This window comes from Schistocerca serialis, chromosome 6 (assembly GCF_023864345.2).
Source record: "Schistocerca serialis cubense isolate TAMUIC-IGC-003099 chromosome 6, iqSchSeri2.2, whole genome shotgun sequence".
In the NCBI taxonomy this organism is placed as follows: domain Eukaryota; kingdom Metazoa; phylum Arthropoda; class Insecta; order Orthoptera; family Acrididae; genus Schistocerca; species Schistocerca serialis.
Genome location: NC_064643.1, coordinates 634,383,855 through 634,411,683, shown reverse-complemented (window position 1 = coordinate 634,411,683; position 27,829 = coordinate 634,383,855). Strand labels below are relative to the sequence as shown.

Here is a 27,829-nt window from a genome sequence, read left to right as displayed (position 1 = left end):
CACACTGATTACATGATGCAATAATACAGGGCGATTCAAAAAGAATACCACAACTTTAAGGCCCGCATCTCGTGGTCGTGCGGTAGCGTTCTCGCTTCCCACGCCCGGGTTCCCGGGTTCGATTCCCGGCGGGGTCAGGGATTTTCTCTGCCTCGTGATGGCTGGGTGTTGTGTGCTGTCCTTAGGTTAGTTAGGTTTAAGTAGTTCTAAGTTCTAGGGGACTGATGACCATAGATGTTAAGTCCCATAGTGCTCAGAGCCATTTGAACCACAACTTTAGGAATTTAAAACTCTGCAACGACAAAAGGCAGAGCTAAGCACTATCTGTCGGCGAATTAAGGGAGCTATAAAGTTTCATTTAGTTGTACATTTGTTTGCTTGAGGCGCTGTTGACTAGGCGTCAGCGTCAGTTGATGCTAAGATGGCGACCGCTCAACAGAAAGCTTTTTGTGTTATTGAGTTCGGCAGAAGTGAATCGACGACAGTTGTTCAGCGTGCATTTCGAACGAAGTATGGTGTTAAACCTCCTGATAGGTGGCACTTATCTGTCCGTAACTACCTGAACGTCAACTACCCGAGGCGATGGATCGGCCGCCAGGCAGCCCGTGACAGAGCACTTCATCACTGGCCTCCAAGAAGCCCTGATCTTGCCCCCTGCGATTTTTTCTTATGGGGGTATGTTAAGGATATGGTGTTTCGGCCACCTCTCCCAGCCACCATTGATGATTTGAAACGAAAAATAACAGCAGCTATCCAAACTGTTACGCCTGATATGCTACAGAGAGTGTGGAACGAGTTGGAGTATCGGGTTGATATTCCTCGTGTGTCTGGAGGGGGCCATATTGAACATCTCTGAACTTGTTTTTGAGTGAAAAAAAACCTTTTTAAATACTCTTTGTAATGATGTATAACAGAAGGTTATATTATGTTTCTTTCATTAAATACACATTTTTAAAGTTGTGGTATTCTTTTTGAATCACCCTGTATAAAATTGCCGAAGTGGGTGGATCCAGATTACAGATTTCCAGTGAGTTTTCGTTTTTTAAATTAAAATAACTCACATTGTTGTACTACCATGTAGAGATAAGAATACATAACATTAATATATCTTCATACCTTCGAAGTAACTGTAAATATTGCTATATTGAGAAGAATGTAGTGATAGACACATGGAGTTCGCTATGGCAGCAAAAAACAAATATATTCTCTAAGGTTGAAGTAACTACAGAAAAATGTATAAATCATGCTGTAAATAACGGCCGGCCGGTGTGGCCGAGCAGTTCTAGGCGCTACAGCCTGGAACCGCGCGACCGCTACAGTCGCAGGTTCGAATCCTGCCTCGGGCATGGATGTGTGATATGTCCTTAGGTTAGTTAGGTTTAAGTAGTTCTAAGTCCAGGGGCCTGATGACCTCAGAAGTTAAGTCCCATGGTGCTCAGAGCCAAGCCAGCACGACACTTTTCTTCGTTCGTTTCTACGAAGCGCGTGTACCTGTCTGTTACGACAGCCGCGAACAAATAACTCGGCGTTGCAACTTCATAGTTTGAAACAAACAGCTGCAAAAATCACGCTTTCAGATAGTTACTGCCTTCAACAAACTTTCTATTTAGTAGACCCATCAATTAGATCCCCATATTCGCTACACTGGCGTGAGATTTATGTAAGTGCAAACCTGGATCGTAATTACAAGTGAATGCTTTGACTGCATTACGCATTTTGTAAGATTTCTAGTCTATTTTTCGTATTCAAGGAAAGAGATGTGAGCTTTTTATTTTCATTAGATGTGTGATGTTTCATGTTTGACCGCATACATTTTCTATAGACTATATATTACGCCAGAGAAGTCCTGAATACGAGCTCTGTGATCTTTGGTTGCAAGTGGGATTATCGTTGCGGTACGAGACAAACGTACAGAAGGATGAACTGTGAACTATGATATGGTAAAGATTAAGTAGACAAGTGAAGATAATGAGGTTAAGTCATTTCTTGCTTGTGTGTAGTTATGATGTTTGAATAACGGAAGGTTTCAGAGGAATTTTTCTGTATTGGTTTGGGTTAGGTTGCTTTATTATTCCGACGTGAGTAAGTAATCAGTTCGCATGGCTTCCACTTAGAGGTTGTACGTTATGCTACTCGTTTACCATTTTCAGAAATTAGTTATTTGGGAGAGTAAAATTTGTTATAAAGGATAAATCGTGCAAAGATGATTGTAATAGTCAGACAATGAGTTTGTTTTTCCTATATAGTTTTTTAAAGGTCAGTTACTTTGAATCATTTCGCGAATTCGTATTCCACCACCGTCTCCTCAAGACGGAATTTTCACATTTTTTGGTCATGTGTGTCACTGCATTGCACAGAGGGGAACACAGTTTCTTAAAAAGTACAGCATGATTCTTCAGAACAGTTACACGTTCTCGCATTGCACTGGGAAAGCTGTCTTCCTTCCTATTTAGCTTGCTTGCTGCTGCCCTGCATATTTTATGTTCATCACTTCGAACAGTACTGAGTTTCCAGTGCCACAGCTAAGCCATACGAAATTTGTTAGAGCCAGTTTTACAGTACAGACAGATTACGGTTGGGACATTCACAGTTAGCTACTAGGACAGTGGAAGCAAAATTTGGTTCAAATTTCAATTCATATACAGACAGTCTTATTCTCACAGTGTAGTGTTACGTTTGCGTGTGTACCATGCAGTGTTTTCTTCAGTCAGAATGCGTACATAAATTAAAAGGTGATTTCAGAGAAATATTTGTTTGTTCATTCTTTCAACATTCAGTTAGTAATTTTATGTAGCATTGACTTCGTATGTTGGAATTGCAAGTCACGTATTGTGACGTCGGTGTTGTAGCACTCTTCCCTCCTGCACAATACGTGGTTTCACAGGAAAGCTTATTTAGTTTACAGTTTCATTTTCTAATTACTTTGGCACAGTTACTTCAAAATATAGTTACACAGTTTCAGTTTCCGTAACTGCACAGCTAGCATTGTTCGGGACACAGAGACCCGATTTTTAAGGATTGGTAGTTTCAGTTGAAGAGATTAAACATAGAAAAGCCACAAAACTCACATCAATTTTCTTGAATACCAAAAATTAACTAGAAATCTTACAATTTATTAAGGATGTTTGCTCGAACTGCCGGCGATGGATTTAGACATCAGACGAGATCCGCATACGCAGTGTAACCTGAGAGACACCGGTGGAGCGGGTGGTTCTGTCGGCAGAGAGCAGTCCGTAACACCTGCGTCTAACTGCCTGCTGTCTGCGACGCCTCGCACCTTCAGTGCCGAAATCCTGCGCTATCTCACTTCGGACACGAGACAGCTCTCCGTATCAGCTCCGGGCCACTCGATAGCGGCTTCGGATCAATGAATGTGAGCCGTGCGCTTGTTGACACTCAGTATGGACGAGAGGTGTGAACGGGCTCGAGTCCCACCGGACTGACGCTGTCGCTAAGTGCAGAGACTGCACGATACACTGTTGCATTATCGGTCGCTGAGCCGCGTTTTACCTTTCGTTTGCCGAGAAGCCTGAGTAGAATCACAATATAACACATCTTCAGATAAATCCTTTTCCCGTGTATTTTTCATTAAAGTTGGAATAATCAGCCGGCCGGAGTGGCCGAGCGGTTCTAGGCGCTACAATCTGGAACCACGCGACCGCTACAGGCGCAGGTTCGAATCCTGCCTCGGGCATGGATGTGTGTGATGTCCTTAGGTTAGTTAGGTTTAAGTAGTTCTAAGTTCTAGGGGACTGATGACCTCAGAAATTAAGTCCCATAGTGCTCAGAGCCATTTTTTTTGGAATAATCATGTTTACGCAGACTGTGTTCGTGGCAGCATACTGAAATGCCAAACAAACACACATTTCCTAACGATTCATAATTATAATATTTACTATAGCAACGCTTTCCGATTGCTCCAGTTTCAGGCAGTGTTTAGATCTGCAGCAATACTGTAGGGAAAGTGACTCTGTCGAATATTTGTAAAAACGATAGAAATTGATCTCTGTAAGTTCAGCTGCGTCAGGTGGTTTAACAAAATATTCCATTACTTTTCCGAACTGATTGGCATTTTGTAGCCTCTTGGTATCTTTGTTGCGCTCTTTCTTTGACAGTTAACCTTTTCAGTGACGAAAGATCGTTTTCCAACATTACACTGAATTGGGAATAGCAACGAATATATGTGCTCCATTTACTGTGTATTTCTAAGTCTAACATGAGGTATGGGGGTGGTATACGTTCATATCAGTGGATGAGGAGGAAAACGATTGTACATGACAATTCAAGTTGCTTGCCGGTGGTATTAGTTACCAGTGTTACTAAAAGGATTGCATTTGATACTGTCTACAAATCTGTACCAATACATTACACGTTTCTTTCGTATTGTGGTTTAAACAGATTCTTAAGAAAATGAGTGGAATCGCTTTTACATTATTTCACGAATGCATGTTTGTGTATAACTGAGGCAAGTTCTTTGATTATTTATACAATTACATCTTACAAACCATTTTAAATACAGAACAATTCAAAATAAAAATAGCGATTTCAAAAGGGGTGTAAGTATTTAACGCATAGTGATACGTCGATAAAAATGACAGAGAATGTAAAAGAAAGTACAAAATATCGATGGTTTCGCATGCGCAGGCGCAGCCAATCTGAAGCAGGTGGATATGCGATGATACGTACGATTCCGCTTCATAAGTGGAAGTGGCGGGCCCCGTACAAAAGGCACTGTGCCTGTTCTAACTTAACAATTGTCATTTTGTCATCAGGTGCACTGAAGATTTCATCAGCGATACAATGAAGCACATCCAATTTACAAAGAGGTTTGCAAATGGCAAATGCAGTTTCAAGAAGCAGGATGTTTGTGCAAAGAAAAAAAAATACAAACAGGCCTCCTGTATCACCACGAAACGCCGAAAGAATTCGCCTTTCGTTTGGAGGCAGTCCATGGAAATCGTTCGAAGATAGCGAGGAGCTACAGACCCCCCCCCCCCCCGCCCCCCCCCCCCCCCTCGCAGTTTCCAACAATACTAAACTGGTGCTCCCTTGACGTCTCAGAATGTGTCCTACCAACCATCCCGGAAGCGGTCGCGTGAATACGAGCAGGTAACCGGGCGGATACGATTGTTTCAGCGCAGTTGGTGGACAGACTTCGTCTGATACAAGTTTTCTAAATACGCCCAGTTGAATTCCGCGAGAACAACGCCGCCTTTCTTCAAAATGTTCCCATTTAAGTTTCCTGATCACCATTATTACACAAGCGCTTCTGAATTCGTTGGATGGCTGTTGTCATGCCTGAGTGACAGGGACTCAGAAAGCTGGAGCAGCACTCTAGTATCGGGCACGCCACCATCCTGTGGCCGATTTTTTTTGAGGATACACTACGTTTTCTAGCCAAGACAATTCAAAGTCTCCGCTACAAGTGAGTCGTCACATTTCATTTGGCCTCTTACTATTACCCCTACATACTAAAACCTGTGAGGCACCAAACGTTTCTCACTGATTTGTTTCTATTATGAGCATTAGCTCGCATTTATCCACATTCCATCGGAATTTCTGAAATCATTGGAGGGAGGGGGGGGGGGCAGTTGGGAAGTGGCAACAAAACTAATGGCTCTAATGGCCACCGCGGCCGGAAACAAAACTAATATTCACATTGATGTGAAGAATGTGTGGGGTTGCCGACATACGTCAGACTTTTTGAAAAATATTATCGACACACTTCCCAAAACTGCAAGAGCCGACAAGTGCGAGACTAATGACACAATCAGCTTAAGAGCTCATGCACCCAAGTTGCTGACAAGAATAATAGAGAAGAGACAATAACAGTGGAAGACCAAGAACGAAGTGCTTGGGTTAAAGAGGGTGTAAGACTTCTTTCGCCCCTAGAGTTCAATGTATACATCGAAGAGTCAGTTAGGGAAATAAAAGAAATGTGAAGGCTGTGTTCAAAATTCAGGGTGATAGGATATCAATGACAAGATTCGCTGATGACTTTGCTATCCTCAGTGAAAGTGAAGAAGAATTGGAAGATTTGTTGACAGGAGTGACCAGCCTAATGAGCACAGAACGTGGATGGAGAGGAAACTGGAAAGAGACGACAGTGATGTGAAGTAGCAGCAATGAGATCAGCGAGAAACTTAACATCGACATTGGTGACCACAAAGTAGACAAAGTTAAGGAGTTGTGGTACTTCATATGTGAATATTTTAGGTGACTGGTAACAGTAACTTGTTGTTTCATCCGAACTCTTCTACCATGGAAGCAAATTAATTCATTACGAAGGAAGCGATGAGGACATAAATAGCACTAGCACTAACAAAGAGGTAGTTCCTGGCCAAAAGAAGACTACTGCTATCGAATGTAGTCCTTAATTTGAGAAAGAATTTCTGAAAATGTACATTTAGAGCGCAGCTTTGCATGGTAGTAGCCGGCCGGTGCGGCCGTGCGGTTCTAGGCGCTACAGTCTGGAACTGCGTGCCCGCTACGGTCGCAGGTTCGAATCCTGCCTCGGGCATGGATGTGTGTGATGTCCTTAGGTTAGTTAGGTTTAGGTAGTTCTACGTTATAGGGGACTGATGACCACAGATGTTAAGTCCCATAGTGCTCAGAGCCATTTGAACCATTTTTTTGTTTGGTAGTGAAACATGGACTGTGGGAAAACCGGAACAGAAGAGAATCGAAGCGTTTGAGACTGGTGCTACACACGAATTTTGAAAATTAGGTAGACTGATCAGGTAAGGAATGGGGAGATCCTGGGCAGAATCGGCGAGGAAAGGAATATGTGCAAAACAGTGACAAGGAGAAGGGACAGGATGGTAGCACATCTGCAAAGACATCAGGGAATATCTTCTATGGTAATATAAGGACCTGTGGAGGGCAAAGACTGTAGCAGAGATAGAGACTGGAATACATCCAACAAATAACTAAGGAAAATGGATCAAATGGCTCTGAGCACTATGGGACTCAACTTCTGAGGTCATCAGTCCCCTAGAACTTAGAACTACTTAAACCTAACTAACCTAAGGACATCACACACATCCATGCCCGAGGCAGGATTCGAACCTGTGACAGTAGCAGGCGCGCGGCGTTGGGTTGGGGTTTTGCTGGCGCCGTACCCACCGTGTCACTTGCCGTAGACCTCGACCAGGTGCTTGATGCCGTGCCCGCGCTGCGACTTGAAGCGCAGCGACACCCGGGGCATGCCGACGCCGCCGGACGTGAGGTTGACGAAGCCGCCGTGGCCGTCCTTCTTGAGGTCGATGGCGTAGACGGCGGTGATGTTGGCCGGCCTGGGGTAGGAGTGCGGCGGCGGGTACGAGAACTCGGCCGTGACGACGCCGAAGAGGCGCGAGCTCTTGTGCACCGTCTGGCGCAGCAGCAGCCGGTCCCCGTACTGGCGCCAGCCCAGCACCAGGTTGTGCGAGCTGTTGCGCAGCGACCCCAGCTGTACCGGCAGACACACAGGCAACACGGTCAACCGAGACACCACCAAACTGTAAAGGTTCACTAGAACAGCAATACCAATGGTCTACCACAACTGTGGATACCACTGCAACAGTATGTACAGGTGGTACATAGGAGGTTACAGAATGATGTTTTAAAAATTTGCAGAGCTCAGATCTACATCTACATCTACATCTATATTCCGCAAGCCACCTGACGGTGTGTGGCGAAGGGTACTTTGATTACCTCTATCGGTTCTCCCTTCTATTCCAGTCTCGTATTGTTCGTGGAGAGAAAGATTGTCGGTATGGCTCTGTGTGGCCTCTAATCTCTCTGATTTTATCCTTATGGTCTCTTCGCGAGATATACGTAGGAGGCAGCAATACAGGGTGTTACAAAAAGGTACGGCCAAACTTTCAGGATACATTCCTCACACACAAATAAAGAAAAGATGTTATGTGGACATGTGTCCGGAAACGCTTAATTTCCATGTTAGAGCTCATTTTAGTTTCGTCAGTATGTACTGTACTTCCTCGATTCACCGCCACTTGGCCCAATTCAACGAAGGTAATGTTGACTTCACGTCATAACACAGATTTTCTGTGAACGTTTGGGCAGGCATTGTTGGTGATGTCTTGATTGGGCCCCAAGTTCTTCCACCTACACTCAATGGAGCACGTTATCATGATTTCATACGGGATACTCTACCTGTGCTGCTAGAACATGTGCCTTTACAAGTACGACACAACATGTGGTTCATGCACGATGGAGCTCCTGCACATTTCAGTCGAAGTGTTCGTACGCTTCTCAACAACAGATTCGGTGACCGATGGATTGGTAGAGACGGACCAATTCCATGGCCTCCACGCTCTCCTGACCTCAACCCTCTTGACTTTCATTTATGGGGGCATTTGAATGCTCATGTCTACGCAACCCCGGTACCAAATGTAGACACTCTTCGTGTTCGTATTGTGGACGGCTGTGATACAATACGCCATTCTCCAGGGCTGCAGCAGCGCATCAGGGATTCCATGCGACGGAGGGTGGATGCATGTATCTTCGCTAACGGAGGACATTTTGAACATTTCCTGTAACAAATTGTTTGAAGTCACGCTGGTACGTTCTGTTGCTGTGTGTTTCCATTCCATGATTAATGTGATTTGAAGAGAAGTAATGAAATGAGCTCTAACATGGAAAGTAAGCGTTTCCGGACACATGTCCACATAACATATTTTCTTTCTTTGTGTGTGAGGGATGTTTCCTGAAAGTTTGACCGTACCCTTTTGTAACACCCTGTGTACTGCTTGACTCCTCGGTGAAGTCATGTTTTCGAAACTTCAACAAAAGCTCGTACCGAGCTATTGAGCGTCTCTCTTGCACAGTCTTCCACTGGAGTTTATCTATCATCTCCGTAACTCTTTCGCGACGACTAAATGATCCTGTAACGAAGCGCGTTGCTCTCCGTTGGATCTTCTCTATCTTTCCTATGAACCCTATCTGGTACGGATCCCACACTGGTGAGCAATAATCAATCAGTGGGCGAACAAGTGCACTGTAACCTACTTCCTTTGCTTTCGGATTGCATTTCCTTAGGATTGTTCCAATGAATTTCAGTCTGGCATCTGCTTTACCGACGATCAACTTTGTATGATCATTCCATTTTAAATCACTCCTAATGCCTACTCCCAGATAATTCACGGAATTAACTACTTCCAGTTGCTGACCTGCTATATTGTAGCTAAATGATAAAGGATCTTTCTTTCTATGTATTCGCAGCACATTACACTTGTCTACATTGAGATTCAATTGCCATTCCCTGCACCCTGCGTCAATTCGTTTCAGATCCTCCTGTATTCCAGTACAATTTTACATTGTTACAACCTCTCGATATACCACAGCATCATCCGCAAAGAGCCTCAGTGAAGTTCCGATGTTATCCACAAGGTCATTGTTATTTTGTTCATTAAACGATGTGGGGAACTGTATCGAACGCCTTGCTGAAGTCAAGAAACACGGCATCTACCTGGGAACCCGTGTCTATGGCCCTCTGAGTCTCGTGGACGAATAGCGCGAGCTGGGTTTCAACCGATCGTCTTTTTCGAAACCCATGCTGATTCCTACAGAGTAGATTTCTAGTCCCCAGAGAAGTCATTATACTCGAACATAATACGTCTTCCAAAATTCTACAACTGATCGACGTTAGAGATATAGGCCTATAATTCTGCACATCTGTTCTACGTCCCTTCTTGAAAATGGAGATGACCTGTGCCCTTTACCAATCCTCTGGAACGATACGCTCTTCCAGAGACCTTCGGTACACCACTGCAAGAAGGGGGGCAAGTTCCTTCGCGTACTCTGTGTAAAATCGAACTGGTATGCCATCAGGTCCAGCGGCCTTTCCTCTTTTGAGCGATTTTAATTGTTTTTATATCCCTCTGTCATCTATTTCGATATCTACCATTTTGTCATCTGTGCGACAATCTAGAGAAGGAACTACAGTGCAGTCTTCCTCTGTGAAACAGCTTTGGAAAAATAATGATGATCTTTGGTTTGTGGGGGCTCAACTGCGTGGTTATCAACGCCCTTACAAACTCCCAATCTTTACACAGTCCAATCTCGCCACGTTCACGAATGAGGATGAACTGATGAGGACACCTCAAACAACCAGTCCCCGGGCAGAGAAAATCCCCAACCAGGCCGGGAAGCAAACCTGGAACACCGTGATCCAGAGGCCGCAATGTTAGCCACTCGACCAGAAGCTGCGGACGCAGAGTTTGGAGGATGAGACTGAAAACATTTTGCAATACGGAACCTATGGCCGGAAATATGAAATAAAGTTGCTACAGCACTAAGCTCTTTCTATGCATTCAAAAGCCTAAATAAAAAACAAGACTACAGTAATCATCTTGAAGTTTTTAGCTCATCTGTCCATGTTTGCTTACAAATAAATTTGTTTTTAGAAGGAGTCCGCCTTGAGTAAAACAATGTTTTATCTTTTCTTCTATTATCCAGGCATGTCTCGCTGTAGTTTCAGCATCATGAGTGGAAAAATGCTCTTTACTACTTGTACACACAGGAATTCGAATTTGCAAGAAAGTATTTTCAAATTTGAGAAATAGACAAGTTTTGTGTATAGAATTTTTACCACACACTGTGGGTTTGCAGTTGCTTTTCTTTCACAGTTTGTCATCTGCAGCCATATAGAACATAATGTAGAAAGCTTATTTACCTTGGAATTTTACGACTGGGAATATTCTAGTGAGGCATAACATTAATTGATACTGTGTGGGAAATTGTGTGTGTATGTGTGTGTGTGTGTGTGTGTGTGTGTGCGTGTGCGTATGCGCGCAATACGTTTCACTTTTTCTGGTGTCCTCAATACCTTCACAATGAAAAACCGCACTACTTAAACTTTCACTGTTACTGTTTACACTACGAAAAACATAGCGGGCAGCTGAACATTTGAAAGTGTTCTGGGCGAGAGTTTTGAATCTGTGTGTGTGTGTGTGTGTGTGTGGTAAGTAGGCGAAGGTTTGTGGCTTCCGTTTTTTTTTTTTAATTTACTTATTTAGTTAGTTTTGTGTGTGTGTGTGTGTGTGTGTGTGTGTGTGTGTGTGTGTGTGTGTGTGTGTGTGTGTAAGTGGGTGAGAATGTCCGCGCACGCGTTTACAAAAGTTGGTCTTACCCGATAGCTCCTTGAGGATAGAGAATAGAGTTCTGTTGCAGAGAGATGTGTCTTGGTTGATTATTTCTTTTCTTTCGACTATATCTTTTTGGATTTTGCAGTTTTCCTCCAATGGATACCAAAGCAGCCCAACAGACATCAACACCGACTTGGCAATTTTCAAGCGCAGCTGCCCAAAAAGTTAACTATTCAGGAAAACTACCAAATATAGCTACAACAACAATAAATGAATACACAGCTCTCTGAAACGGAACTCTATTCTCTGCCGTCAAAGACCAACCGATAAACACACTCACACTCACTCTCTCCAGACTTCTTGAAATTTTCTAAAGCTACACTTATTCTAGGAACTAGTCACGTGAAAATTACAAGCTGCGAATTTTGTTTATTAAACTTAATAATTTTATTAAATACTGCAGTATTATGGTTACTTCAGTAACATTCACTCGAAAATTGTTTAGACATTTCTTTTGAAGTTTCTTATAGGATCAATATTTGATAGAATAGATTAATAATTAACTCTAAAAAAATTGGCTCTAAGCACTATGGCAGTTAACATCTGAGATCATCAGTCCCCTAGAACTTAGAACTGCTTAAACCTAACTAACCTAAGGACATCACACGCAGCCATGACCGAGGCAGGATTCGAACTTGGGACCGCAGCAGCAGTGCGGTTCCGGACTGAAGCGCCTAGAACCGCTCAGTCACAGCGGCTGCCCCCTAACTCTTATTCAAAGGGCATGAGTACACTGCAGACAGTGTAAGATGACAGCTGCTTTACATGTAACTTACTTGTAAACAGGATTTAATTTCCAAATTAAGTTTAACTTTCAGTAATGAACATTTATTTCTATGTGTTATTTAGGAATAAGTAACATCTACTCCCAATAAGCCGGCATGTATTATTTTTCTATGCTACGTGTTAATATCGGCCGCAGATACCGCATCAACAGTGACCTGAGGTTGATCCGTGTTGCCGAAAACAAGTTACACAAAAAATAAAAACGAAGAAAGAATATAAAAGAGCGCTGGTTGCGCTCTCCTTGAACAATCAGTAACTGAATAAGAATCACGGAATTCAACGACATCCAGCATGGATAAAATTACACAGAAAGAATAAATATGGGGCAATCATACTTCGTTACTGGACCTCAGTTGGCTGTTCTTGCAGACTGCAGAGTTCTGTTTATTTGACAAACTGCATGTTTGTTTCTATCCCAAGTTCTTCGCCCGATTTTCGTTTCATTATTTTTCTGACGTTTCGCCAGCACGAGTGGCTGGCATTGTCAAAGCTTCACTCCCCGTGAGGTCCAGTCCACAACCAGCAATAGCCTTGAACCTCTGACGGTGCCAGACACTCGTGCCGGTGAAACCTCAGAAAAATCACCAAACAAAAGTCTGCTGAAGAACGCAGGTCAGAAGCCAACACGCAATCTGTCAACAAGTGTCCATGAAAATTTTAACAAGTTTGTGCTGTTTATGTACTAAGAGCGAACACTGAGAGTACTCACGATACTTATGACGTCAGCGTTCGTCACTATCTCCATCTAAGGATTCAGAATGACGTACAGCATTTATCGCCTTCCTGTTGAGGCCGCGACCAGAGATCAGAGTCCCAACTGCGACGGTAGATGGCCTCAGCTACATCGACTGAATGTAGTCTCTCGATGGTCCTCGAACTTTAAGGCCGCCTAATGTGCTAATGGAGGCTAACTTCAGCACCTCTCCGCCCGCGACATTATTAGTAGTGTTTAGAGCCTTTACGTTCTAGTCCAGCAGTCGGAGAAGGGAAGCGTTTTTCAGAACTCAGACTTTAAGGCGGTAAGATCTGCTTTGCCTACTGACCTTAGTAGCGCATTTGACCTGCCCTAGTTTTTTCAAGTTGTTGGTGTCACAAGTTTCACCTGTCCGGAAAGCCGTGCGTGTTAAAGGGCAGCTTCCTGGACGGAGAGGTGCAGCGGACCGACATCGAATTCACTTGGCGGATTAACGAGAAAGGCCGGTGTGCCGGCTAGCCTGGATGTGGTTTATAGGCGGTTTCCCATACCCTAACCGTAAATACCGAGCTAGTATCCAAGTACCAACTGAGTTACACGATTTGCAAACATTTAAATAACCTTGCCTCACTTTCACATGAATGACACTACACGCAGACAGTTGAAAGGAAGGAAGGAAGATATGGTTTAACGTTCCGTCGACGTCGAGGTCATTACAGACTGAGAAAAAGCTCGGATTGTGTCAAGGATGGCGAAGGAAACTGCCGTGCCCTTTCAAAGGAACCTACCCAAAATTTGCCTGGAGCGATTTAGGAAAATCACGGAAAACCTAAATCTGAATGGCGGACGCGGGTTTGAACCGTCGTCCTCCCGAATACGAGTCTACTGTGCTAACCAGTGCGCCACCTCACTCGGTGCAGGCAGTTGGGGAACACGTATTCCGTCCCTGGGGGTAACGAGGTGGCGATAGGAAGGCATTCGGCCACCCCTTAAACCGACTGTGCAAAATCCATCAATAAACATGCCGACCCTGAGCCGATGCGGGACAAAGGCGCAAGAAAAAGAAGAAAAAAAGAAGGTGTCGCAAGTTTCGCTTTTGATGTGTTCTTACCTCACTAGATACGTGAATTAAAGGGGTGAGAGAGATTCCTCGACCTTACTTTTTTTCCTTTCTAAGAACTTCTGACAACCATGACACACTACTGGAAAAACAAGGTACAAAGGATGGGTTTGTTCGCCAAGGCGTTGTTAAATATGTATCTTATACCAACTCTGAAAACACGTTATCTGTACTATCTATATATCATGTAATGAGCACATTGATAGTTATCATACAGAGAGGGAGGGAGGGAGGGAGGGAGGAAGAGAGGGAGGAAGAGAGGGGGGGGATATGGATGGAGGAGAGAGAGAAAATGCTGAAGCGTACGATCTACAATGACACAAACTGCAGTGGATTGTGAGATAGAAATGTAGCTGTAGCAATAGTCGCATTGATCATACTTAACCTACCGCACCATTCGATTGCAGGTAGCTCGCAACTGTTATAGTTCATTGTAATTTTATTAACGCGTACCACCGAGCAAATGTTAGACGTCAAGTGCACAGATAAAGCACAAACGACGAGTGATCTGAGGATTCCGGTAAAAAAGTCTTACGTCATTCATGAGTATGAGAACCGTTTAGTACGTCTTCAGACACTAAACTGAATAAATTTGTCGTACATTCCAGATTAGATATTGTCACAAGTGCGAGTACGGCGTTGTGTTTTGTATTGTTTTGGATGAGTGTTAAACTCGGCGCCGTCTCATAGCATAATACGAAGGCAATGTGTGAAATACGTATATCAGTTGTAGTGAGCAATTTCTTCAGTTCTCGTCATAAAGCCAAGTAGTGTAGTCACAGAAAGTGTGTAAAAATATTGGATTTAAAATAGACGTGAAATTGTGCAAGTGACGCAAAAATTAGGTAGGACAACTTGGACATGTGTGATAAAATGTTGTTTCTGAAATATTGGAGGCTTTAACAGTAGTATCTGACTGTTTTTGCGATTTAAAAGGTCTGGAAATTTTTGCTAGTACGTCCATTTACTTCACCTTGTCAGTGGTAAAAGTATGCTTGGGTTCTGCTGGATAACTTGATTCCAATAGAACATAACGGATCTTTACTCCTTGTACCCAACGAAACATAGGAAACTTATTTCGAAATTAGAAAATCGCGTTACTTCGTTCGTTTACTATCGAAATCAAATATAATTTTATAATACTGATTTAAAGCTGCATTTTGGGTACAACTGAAGCAATTTACAGTTGATTTCATTTATTTCGTTAAAGAGTATGGCTACAGTAATATTCTGCACGGTTGATTCTTTACGCAAGACTGAAAACAATAAAATAATATATGTCCATTGAAAATCTGGATATGAAAATAGAAGATACACAAAGAAACTATATCCTCGACTGGAGTTTTCTTGAACCGGTGATATTACTGACAGGAACATTCAACTGTGCGGTCACGAATAATTTGAATACAATAGGTGTAGCTTTCGTAAATATTTCGCTGGTTGCAACGATGAAATAATTAGAAAAAAATTTACCAGAAAATTTAAAAAAGACGATGGGCAAATCGTTTTCCTTGTTCAGATAATCTTGAAATTGCCTCAGAAAGTTTCTACATTTACTCTTTTCCATTTCGCTGTATCTCACAGTATGAGAACGTTACCGATTAGAAAAGTTACCTGACGGGATAATGCGAAACAAGTTTGTACCGACGTGCAAAATACAGCTATTAAAACACGTCAGTGATACGGCCACAGAAATTTGTGTATGGAATCGAATCCTGATGTTGGCAGGCCGTACACTGGTTTGTTAACAAGCAAGTAGACTGTTTAGAGCCATCTGTCGACAAAAGCTGGACCTAGGCTTTGTTACAGGCGAACTGGAAGTGTCAACGTAAGATAACCTCAGGCCAGAAACGCCATAGTTTCACACCTTTACCCACTGGTCCTTGCTAAAGACCAAGTGACAGACTACATATATTTCCGTTAATAAAATAATAAGAAACTTTGGATTTCGATAACACGTCCGTTCGCTGTTGAGCGTCGAGGTCATCACATAACTTCCGAAAAAATAAATGAATACTTTGTTCTGCCAGAAACCACAGATTCTACAAGGTAGACCAGGGAAGGGCAAAATCATTTATAAGCCATAGTCGCTAATGCGGAGTTGCCTGATTAGAACGGTGATAAAAAGTTTTAACAATAGCTTGCACAGTGAAACAAATAATAGTTTATATTGCATCAAAAAATAAACTACCGAAAACAGTATGAAGAAGAAACAAAATCTGAAGTATGCACAAGTACAAAACAAGCTAAATGAATTGGTGAGCCATTTGTAATCTGGGAGAGAGCGTGTTTTTACCGTTCTAAATAAAATTATTAGGATTAAATGTAAACATATCTGGCGCCACTGGAAATTTCTCACAATGAAGCAAACGCGAAATCCGTCTAATGCATTGTTAATCGAGATTATATCGTTGTCAGCAACCAAGGAATCGAACAAACAGATTTCACATGCTTACTGTCCTCAGTCCGTTATTTTCGATGCTCAGCCTCTACAGACGAAACTGTTCGTGGAGCAACAGATATCGGTCACATACATCTCTAGCGATTAAAATAAATACGATGTGGAGATTCTATCTGATCCGCCAGGATCGCTATTTTATCATTTTTATCCGTATTAGTCTACAAAGTGAAGTATGGTTTGTAGAGGAGAACTAATCCGTTGTCCCGCTCCCGTGATGACGCTAACGCTAATCGGATATGAATGGTACGTGTAACGGCAGAGCCATTCATAACGAGAGGATCTATGACGCAACGAAAGTCAGCTGCAGTCGGCGAAAACCCGGCGCCTGCAACCGGTTCCTTGACGATGTCGCCTCGGGGTCACTGCACTGTGTTGTGACCAGAGGCCGCCGAGGTTCCCCGTCCGAAAAAGGCCGACTCGGAGAGGTCAAGTTCTGGGCCGCCTCTCGGATCAACTCCTACCGCACGTCTGGCTAGCGTGTCACCGTTCTCCTTCATTCGGTTTTCATTCTCTCGCCTTCTTTCCTGTTTATAGTTACTGGTTGCATTCCTTTTGGATTTCAAGGTGGTCCGTTGCTTTTATGAAATAAGTTAGCAATGTTAGTGTAACCTGTAGACACTGACAGAAAAAAACTTCGTTAACACCAAGAGGGTGTTGTGCGACATGAACGGAAGTTGGCAGGGGACGCATAACTTTCCCGCTAGTAGCGCCCCTATGACGATGCATATCAGGTCTGCTTTACCCCATAGAGTAAATACACTCAGTCGCAAAAGTATTAGGACAGTGGGAAGTTTCACAATGAGTACTCGAGAAACACTGACTATGAAACCCAAACATATTTATTAGCAATATATATGCGTAACAACATTAATTACAAAAGAATTATTGTATTATTTCGTTTCCAAAATATAAATAACAGAAAAGTTAACAACAAAAATGAAACATCTTGCACACCCTGCTGCTACAAAAGTATTCGGACACTGTCCAATAAATGCTCATAAGTTGTACACCGAAAATGTCAATACCTGGTGGGTCCACCTTTCATTTTCAATACCTCCTCCAATCTACTAGGCATATTTTCCACGAGTTTTTTCGTGAAATCTGGGCCTACATTTTCCCATTCTTGGCGCAGTTTCTCTTTCAAGGTCTCCTTCGTATAGATGTTGTGTGCGCGGGAGGGTCCGTTTCAATTTATCCCACAAATGTTCGATTGGGTTAAGGTCTGGTGATTGGGAAGGGGGGTGCAATACTTTCGGGCAATTGAAGAGCAACCGTATTTGCACAATATGCACGGTATGCTTGGGATCATTATCCTGATAAAAATGAAAGTTGTTCACAATACCCAGATGTCGTGCACTCTGCTTCAAATGTCCTCGCAGTATATTCAGATACGCTTCCTTGTTCATCGTATCATCAATGAACACTAAATCACCCACACCATTGCCGGACATGCATCCCCACACCATGATGCTCCCACTTCCAAACTTTACTGTTGGTTTGAGGTTCCCGCGATTCAGCTCTTCATTGGTCTTTCGCCACACGTTTGCCTTTCCGTCGCTTTGCCGTAATGTAAATTTACATTCGTCGCAAAATATCACCCGATTCCACCAAGCCTGATCGTATTCGGCGTATTCCCTCGCAAACTGCATACGTTTCTTCTGGTTCACTGGTTTATGAATGGCTTTCGCCGTGCCACTCGACCATGGTACTGCGATCGTCGTAGTACTCTCCGCACGGTTTCGGGATGAACTTTTACACGAAGGTCTCCCTTCACCTCACTTGCAATTCGTGTGGCAGATGTTTTCGGATTCTGTTGTACCTTTCGCACAATCACACGTTCATCTCTCTGTGAAAATGTCCGTGGCCGTCCTGTACTGCAACGGAATTCCAATCGGTCTTCTTTCTCGAACCGTTTAATAATGTCGTGAACTGTACTTTCCTTCAAGTTCACTATTGCGGCAATTTCCCTGCAGGTTTTCCCCTTAGCGTGATGATAAACGACAAGTTGCCTTTGCTCGAACGTAGAACACTTCCCTCTGCGTCCCATCGTCGACCTGCACAGGCTCGCGATACGTGTTTACTAATCATCGCTATCGTCTCGCGGAAATGTCGGACACACTGCAGTCGCTTCACCCTCTGTGCGTCTCGGAATGAACTATTCTCTCATGGTGTCCGCCTTTGTCCGAATACTTTTGTTGCACCTTCCCATGCCGTTTTTAGGAAATATTACGTAACAGACACATGTCCAACAACAATTATTCGTATTTGGCGCGTGTTTCACATTGCGACATCGTACCCAGAGTCCCAAATACATTACAAAGTGCAATTTCTGTATTTGTTCATGCGGCAAACTGCAAAATTATGCGCCGTTATGTGCTGTCCGAATACTTTTGCGACTGAGTGTATCTCTGGAGTGAGCATTGTGTTCTGCGCATGTTGTCAACATTAAACCAGGACTGTCACGTGTTTTCGGGACTTCGCGGTGCGTGTGTGGTTTCTGCAGCGTTTGGGGTTTATAATATCAAGAGTTTTTGTTGTGTTTCACCGTTTGTTGATAGTGTAATAGCGATGGTGAATTACTGTTGTTGCTACGGATGCAAAGTAAAATATGTGAATGGAGGGATAGTAACTTTTCATGGGTACATACCATGTAGCTCTAATTATAGTTATCATATTAGTAAGAGACACTGTATATGTTTAAAAATTTCGAGACGCATTATAATTAAGGCTTGTTTCTGTAGAGCTACTTTTCTACGATTTTATGACAATATAATAGATATTACGTTCGTACAAAAGCTTACAAACAATCGCTTCCTCTTGTTAATTTGCTAGTGGAACAGGAAAGGGAATGCTTAGTTGTTTCAGCAAATACTGTCCTCCATGCATTTATCAGTGACTTGTCGATTATGTTTATAGATTACTCAGTCTACTCTTTATTTAATAAACTGGGAGCAAGTACGTACAATGCGTTAAACAAATACTTCAAAGTGTCACCAGTAAGATAAACTGTGCTTTAGGTCGGAAAAACGAGAAAATAGATACGCAGAAATAGCAGAAAAAAGGACGAATTAGCAGGGATATAATCGCTAATGTGTGGCAAATTCGGTGCTTTTCGGACACTTGCAAAAGTACTACCGTACTGTCAAGTCGTTTTGCAAGACTATCACTGAAAAAATGTACGCCAGGCTCTGTAATACTATAAAGTGCCCTATCACACCGAAAACTACCAAAAATCGAGTGCATCTGAAGTGTGAGACCTATCGCAAAGAAGCAGGATGTAATATCACTTGCCCTTAAAAGTTACGTAGCTGGTTTATTCCCGGTATCAAATGGATACCGTTAAAACGTCTGCGCAACATTTATAAATAATCCACGACACGTACGAAAAGAATCCGTCTGTACTAGGGATGTAGTGCCATTCTAAATATACAGGGCGCTATACAGATAAACACACGACGTCCCGAGATCACGTGACCGGGCCGGCAATGTATGGTGACAACACAAAATCTGTCCCGCGCATGTGAATGCTCACTCCAGAGATATTTACTCTATGCTTTACCCACACGCTGTAACGGTCGTGGGTGTTAGTTACCTTTGGGAGTGGTCCGTTGACGTTATTCAAGAATACCTTTGAGGCCCCGAATGACACCTCACTGAGTTTGAGCGAGGTCGTGGCTACGAGAAGCTGCATGTCCTTCTGCGATACTGCAGAAATGCCGGGCAGGAATGTAACCGCTGTGCATCACTGCTGGCAACTGTGGTCACGGGAAGGTGTGGCCGCATCAAGACAAGGCTTCGGATGGCCACGTGGCTCTACCGAGAGGGGAGACCATCGTGTTCGGCGTATGCCTATGGTGCTTCGTAGTGCATCTGCAACAGCTGGCACCGCAGTGACACGACGAACCGTTACAAAACGGTTACTTCAAAGACAGTTTCGAGACAGTTCCCTTCTAGCCTGCATTCCTCCGACCTCAAAGCAACGCCATTTGCGACTTCAGTGGTGTCAAGTGAGAGCTCATTGGAGGGCAGCGTGGGGGTCTGTTGTGTTTTCTGGTAATAACTGTTTCCGCCTCTGTGCCAGCGATGGCCGTGTTTTGGTTAAAATGATGCCAGTTGGGGGCCTGCAACCAACCTGTGTGCGTGCTGGGCCGGCCGGTGTGGCCGAGCGATTCTAGTCGCTTCAGTCTGGAACCGAGCGACCGCTACGGTCGCAGGTTCGAATCTTGCCTCGGGCATGGGTGTGTGTGATGTCCTTAGGTTAGTTAGGTTTAAGTAATTCTAAGTTATAGGGGACTGATGACCTCAGATGTTAAGTCTCATAGTGCTCAGAGCCATTTGAACCATTTTTTGTGCGTGCTGGACACGCCGGACCTGCGCCTGGAGCTATGGTCTGAGTGCATGACAGCGAAAGCACCCTCGTGATTATCCCACGCACCCCCAGTGCAAAACTTCACGTCACTCTTGTGCTGCCATTCATGAACAGCATCCCAGGGTGTGTTTTCCAACAGGACAACGCTCGTCCACATACCGCTGTTGTAACTCAACATGCTCTGCAGAATGTCGACATGTCGCCTCGGCCTGCTCGAACATTAGATCTGTTTCCAGTCGAGCACGTATGGGACATACCGGACGTCAAACAGAGTTGACCATCCCTGTATTGACCGACCAAGTGCAACATGCATGGAAGTCCAGTCCACAAACTGACATCCGGCACCTGTACAACGCAATGGATGCGCGTTTGCATGCTTGAATCCAACTGTCTGGCGTTTATAACAGTTATTGCTGTACCATCATTGCACATTTGCAATGACGTATCTCGCGCCTACATTAACCTGTGATCTTGCAGTGTTAATCACTCGTAGTGCGTTACGTAATCTTTTCATCAGTTGATCCTCCACAGCTTATGTATCGAACGCCATGTCGCACACCGTCAGATCCTTTGGAGTACTTATTATAGCTATGCGTTTCGATTTTTATTAGTAATCAACGAGAAAATGAAGTTTTTGCCATTACAGCATCAATGTGAATACATACACGAGAGCGAATTGGAACATACAGAGACTGCAACTGAAAAAAAGCCTTCTTGTGCCTGATGATCATTAGTAGAAATCGAAACTGGCAAATTGCTTGATATGTTGCCTGGAGGCGCCACGTTTCGGTTCTTCGGATGACGAATGTTTGATTTCGTGTTTAAATGATAAACATACTCCATCACAAGCAGCGGATAGTAATAAAATAATAATTCTTTAATTCTTTGAGAATGCCAACCATTCAAGCTGCCGGAAAGTCGGCTTTTCAATCAAACGACTGCAAAAAAAATTTTAAATAAATAAAAAATAAAAACCTCCTCCGGGCTTTCCGCCCTACATGACACAGCACACAGAATACGAAAATAACGGTCTGTATCGGTCGATATGCAGTTCATACAATACCAATAGGTTACCTGTAATTCATTCTAGTACCGTGTGCGATTTTATTTACGATGAGTCATAAGGTGACTTTGATATAATTCTGCTGAACACAGCATGAACCATGGACCTTGCCGTTGGTGGGGAGGCTCGCGTGCCTCAGCGATACAGATAGCCGTACCGTAGGTGCAACCACAATGGAGGGGTATCTGTTGAGAGGCCAGACAAACGTGTGGCTCCTGAAGAGGGGCAGCAGCCTTTTCAGTAGTTGCAAGGGCAACAGTCTGGATGATTGACTGATCTGGCCTTGTAACAATAACCAAAACGGCCTTGCTGTGCTGGTACTGCGAACGGCTGAAAGCAAGGGGAAACTACAGCCGTAATTTTTCCCGAGGGCATGCAGCTTTACTGTATGATTAGTTGTATACATGGCAGAACCCTGGAGATACTAAAAGGTATCAGATAGATTATATAATGGTAAGACAGAGATTTAGGAACCAGGTTTTAAATTGTAAGACATTTCCAGGGGCAGATGTGGACTCTGACCACAATCTATTGGTTATGACCTGTAGATTAAAACTGAAGAAACTGCAAAAAGGTGGGAATTTAAGGAGATGGGACCTGGATAAACTAAAAGAACCAGAGGTTGTACAGAGTTTCAGGGAGAGCATAAGGGAACAATTGACAGGAATGGGGGAAAGAAATACAGTAGAAGAAGAATGGGTAGCTTTGAGGGATGAAGTAGCGAAGGCAGCAGAGGATCAAGTAGGTAAAAAGACGAGGGCTAGTAGAAATCCTTGAGTAACAGAAGAAATATTGAATTTAATTGATGAAAGGAGAAAATATAAAAATGCAGTAAATGAAGCAGGCAAAAAGGAATACAAACGTCTCAAAAATGAGATCGACAGGAAGTGCAAAATGGCTAAGCAGGGATGGCTAGAGGACAAATGTAAGGATGTAGAGGCCTATCTCACTAGGGGTAAGATAGATACTGCCTACAGGAAAATTAAAGAGACCTTTGGAGATAAGAGAACGACTTGTATGAATATCAAGAGCTCAGATGGCAACACAGTTCTAAGCAAAGAAGGGAAAGCAGAAAGGTGGAAGGAGTATATAGAGGGTCTATACAAGGGCGATGTACTTGAGGACAATATTCTGGAAATGGAAGAGGATGTAGATGAAGATGAAATGGGAGATATGATACTGCGTGAAGAGTTTGACAGAGCACTGAAAGACCTGGGTCGAAACAAGGCCCCCGGAGTAGACAACATTCCATTGGAACTACTGACGGCCTTGGGAGAGCCAGTCCTGACAAAACTCTACCATCTGGTGAGCAAGATGTATGAAAGAGGCGAAATACCGTCAGACTTCAAGAAGAATATAATAATTCCAATCCCAAAGAAAGCAGGTGTTGACAGATGTGAAAATTACCGAACAATCAGTTTAATAAGTCATAGCTGCAAAATACTAACATGAATTCTTTACAGGCGAATGGAAAAACTAGTAGAAGCCAACCTCGGGGAAGATCAGTTTGGATTCCGTAGAAACACTGGAACACGTGAGGCAATACTGACCTTACGACTTATCTTAGAAGAAAGATTAAGGAAAGGCAAACCTACGTTTCTAGCATTTGTAGACTTAGAGAAAGCTTTTGACAATGTTGACTGGAATACTCTCTTTCAAATTCTAAAGGTGGCAGGGGTAAAATACAGGGAGCGAAAGGCTGATTACAATCTGTACAGAAACCAGATGGCAGTTATAAGAGTCGAGGGGCATGAAAGGGAAGCAGTGGTTGGTAAGGGAGTAAGACAGGGTTGTAGCCTCTCCCCGATGTTGTTCAATCTGTATAGAGAGCAAGCAGTAAAGGAAACAAAAGAAAAATTCGGAGTAGGTATTAAAATTCATGGAGAAGAAATAAAAACTTTGAGGTTCGCCGATGACATTGTAATTCTGTCAGAGACAGCAAAGGACTTGGAAGAGCAGTTGAATGGAATGGACAGTGTCTTGAAAGGAGGATATAAGATGAACATCAACAAAAGCAAAACAAGGATAATGGAATGTAGTCTAATTAAGTCGGGTGATGCTGAGGGAATTAGATTAGGAAATGAGACACTTAAAGTAGTAAAGGAGTTTTGCTATTTGGGGAGCAAAATATCTGATGATGGTTGAAGTAGAGAGGATATAAAATGTAGACTGGCAATGGCAAGGAAAGCATTTCTGAAGATGAGAAATTTGTTAACATCGAGTGTAGATTTAAGTGTCATTTCTGAAAGTATTTGTATGGAGTGTAGCCATGTATGGAAGTGAAACATGAACGATAAATAGTTTGGACAAGAAGAGAATAGAAGCTTTCGAAATGTGGTGCTACAGAAGAATGCTGAAGATTAGATGGGTAGCACATAACTAATAGGGAAGTATTGAATAGGATTGGGGAGAAGAGAAGTTTGTGGCACAACTTGACCAGAAGAAGGGATCGGTTGGTAGGACATTTTCTGAGGCATCAAGGGATCACCAATTTAGTATTGGAGGGCAGCGTGGAGGGTAAAAATCGTAGAGGGAGACCAAGAGATGAATACACTAAGCAGATTCAGAAGGATGTAGGTTGCAGTAGGTACTGGGAGATGAAAAAGCTTGCACAGGATAGAGTAGCATGGAGAGCTGCATCAAACCAGTCTCAGGACTGAAGACCACAACAACAACAACAGGTACATAATACATAATAGTTGAAATCGATCTGCAGTACACAGATTAAAAATTTGCGACCGATGCCGCCCTTTCTCCTATCTTGGATCTCATTAATACGGTCGTGGAGCAGACCTTTCTGATGGAAACAAACTTGCAGTTCATAAAATGTTTCGTAGAGACGAAATTAAGACGTAGAAGATGCACTTAATGACATATCGTATTAAAAAAAAATGAATTCTCGCGTTACTGTTTTTCCACTTTGAACTGTCCCCTCAAAACGTGAAAAGTTTCATTACACTCGATGAAATCAGTGGTAGTGAACGAGCAGTTTACTTCCGGTGTGTTCTCGTGTTCCACCTGAAGGCAGTAAGTGGCGGAGCTCCAAAGCTACCTGGCGGGTAGCGTCAGGCAGAGATGTTATGAGTAGTGGACGGATCAAGTGCAGACGCGTGTGGATTCAAATACGCCCTACTGTAGTACTGTAAAAGCTGATACGGCCGGCAAGTGTGAGAATCGAACGGGCGCTCTCCAAGTCGGACGCCACCATTTAACCACGATTTACGGCGGCTATCTGGAAAGTATCTTTGAAATAAAAAAATTAACAATGTGGGAAAGTCACCATATACATTTTAATGGTTCACTCCTAAGCTACTTTCTACATAATTACCATTCAATTTGAGGCACTTATCATAATGTGGCACAAGTTTTTCTATACCGTTTCTGAAGAAATTTTGTGCCTGCCATTTCAATACCAACTGGTTTATACCGGCACACAGTTCAGCGTCAGTATCAAAGCGTTGTGCACCCAGCCATGTCTTCTTTGTCGTGAAAAGGTGATAGTTGCTAGGCGCCAAATCTGGGCTGTATAGTGGATGATCAAACACCTCCCATCAAAAATCCCGTGGGAGCTACCGGGATACGATTGGCCGTGTGTGGTACGTACGTTGATGTGAAAAACAGAATTTTTTCGCTAAGTTTTCCCCGACTCTCGTATTGTATCGCCCGCCGTAAGTTTTGTCAGTGTTTGAGAAATTACAATTGGTTTGAAGTTTTACGGCAACAAAAATCTAATCACAGAACGCGAGATTTTCTATTGCAGCTCACATTTTAACACGTCATACAAGGCAAACTGACGGAGATGGAGACCTCACGCTACCGCCGCTGCATGTGTACTGAGTGTAGGAACGTTATGGCATCAAGATGGCTGTAACCCTCCCAGTGCCGCGGTAGACCAAAACACTTTCTGGACAGCCCTCGTAGCAATGTGGCTCGCGGAGATGTCGATGCAGAAGGTACAACCAGAAGATTTTATGTTCAGTGACAATGATCACGAAAGCCTACAGGCGCTGCTGCTATTGATCGACACACCGTGTGGGCTGTTTATACGATCATTTTCATCTGAGCACCCATTCACGAACGCAGAACATCGCGACAAAATCGTTACAAACGTTTGCTCTTCTGAGTAGCACTCTGTAACCCTACCTGCCTTCATTAGATTTGCCTAATCAGCTAACGACAGTTTATGTAGTGCAGATGACTGCAGGAAAAACAAGTGAGTCACATTTAACGAGGATGTTACCAACCGCCGGCTAATGGCCGAGACACCGGCGGAAGACAACGGCGCAACCTTGCCGCTGCGTTAGCGCCTTCGGCTGTTCCTCGCGACGTAACGCGCCGAGACGCACTGCCTTACCTACATTAATTATGTCGTCTTTTCCTTTATTCTTCATTCATACCAATCACTCTCATTAAGTCAGTATCTATAACGAGCCAATGACCTTCCGATGATAAATCACGATAAAGTTGGTTTACCAACAGTCAAATGTTCTCACAGTATTCAATAATAATAATTATGCTCAATAATATATTACATTGTGCTTCCCTTGCTTTTGAACTAGTGTCTCTAAACGAAATCAGCATATCACGCCACATGATGCTACGACGTGTACAAAGAGAGGTAGTTTTCTCTTCAGCTGAATAAGCTCCCAGAAGAACAGTTCATATCGTAAATTAATATTTGTGTTTGCTTTATACTGCCCGGTGCTACACTGTTGATGAAACGCATTATTGAAAATTGCTAACGAAATTTTTAGAACCACTGCAGACACACCCTTACTCTCCTGATACTTCAGCCATTTGACTTCTACTTATGGCATGTATCGGTTAGAAAAATGCACCGATGATGACTGATATCAGTCGATATCGATTTGAAAGAAAAATAAATTACGTTTCCGCGACTGGTTGCTACATTCTTTATAATTTTATAACTTTAGCCATTGTTGTCATTCTCCCGGCTCCAGAACGCAGGAACGCCCTCTCCTCTGATTGGCTGAGATAAACAGTGGCCAAACTCGTTTGACAAGGTTGGACAAAAATATGAAAACACTGCGAGAGATGCATGCTGGAACATAAATGCAGATGCTGCCTAATGCTGCAGGTTGCGCTTTTGTATCTCATACGAATGGCGCACATGCAATGTACTCAACACGATGCAAGTAACAATCGTGGTAAAATGGTCCAAATGGCTCTGAGCAACATAGGACGTAACATCTGAGGTCATCAGTCTCCTGTAACTTAGAACTACTTAAACCTAAATAACCTAAGGACATCACACACATCCATGTCCGAGGCAGGATTCGATCCTGCGACCGTAGCAGTCGCGCGGTTCCACACTGTAGCGCCTAGAACCGCTCGGCCACTCCGGCCGGCAAGAATGGTAAAAGATTTTCCTGAGAAGTATATGAGACTTGTACGTGGGTCGGAACTTTAATAGTGGCAACTATTTATTTACAGGTCGTACTAAATAGATACGTGTTTCAAAGTATTATTGACCTTCAGAGTAGTCACCAGCATTGTGAATAACCCGTTGCCAGCGATGTGGAAGTGGTAGAATACTCTTAGCAGTGCCAGGTGTGTTGACAGTTCGAGCGGCGCGGTCTATTGCCCGACGAATTTGTAGCAGTTCTGAAATGAATGCCGTGAAATGTTTCCTTCAGTTTAGAAATCGAGTTGAACTCACGAGGGTTTAAGTCAGGGGAGTGCAGTAGCTGGTATAGCACTTAGCAGCCCCATCAGTCAAACAAATTCAGTAACAGTTTTCACTGTACATTGTCCGGTAAAATGGTCAGTTCGTGCAGAAAGTGTCATCACTTCTGTCTCTGTGCTGTTCCTTTTTTGGAACACAACCTACGACCACTTTAGAGACAGAAGTGATGACACTTTCTCCAAGACCTGACCATCATTTTGCAGGGCAGAGCTGAAGCACATACAGTGCAAGCTGTGATTGATTTGTTTGACTGATGGGGCTGCTAACTGCTATACCACCTACTGCACTCCCCTGACTTACGCCCTCGTGAGTTCAACTCGATTTCTAAACTGAAGGAAACATTTCACGGTATTCGCTTCAGAACTGCTACAAATTCCTCGGCCAATAGACTGCGCCGCTCGAAGTGTCAACACAACTGGCATTGCTAAGAGTATCCTACGACTTCTACATCGCTGGCAACGGGTTATACACAATGCTGG

General features: G+C 43.3%; 2 protein-coding genes across 2 annotated transcripts in view; one reads left to right on the top strand and one right to left on the bottom strand.

Annotated features, from left to right (window-relative positions):
- Window positions 1-27,829, top strand: part of LOC126484521 (protein Wnt-5b-like) — a 606,999-nt gene that overhangs the window by 191,940 nt on the left and 387,230 nt on the right. The gene's annotated exons all lie outside the window — the stretch shown is intronic.
- The window catches only part of LOC126484522 (probable salivary secreted peptide), a 35,602-nt gene that overhangs the window by 3,818 nt on the left and 3,955 nt on the right, over window positions 1-27,829 (bottom strand). Inside the window, exon 2 of the mRNA XM_050108070.1 lies at window positions 7,126-7,450. Within this exon, the coding sequence (XP_049964027.1) occupies window positions 7,130-7,450 (321 nt within the window). The 3' untranslated portion in view covers window positions 7,126-7,129. The remainder of the gene's footprint in view (window positions 1-7,125; window positions 7,451-27,829) is intronic.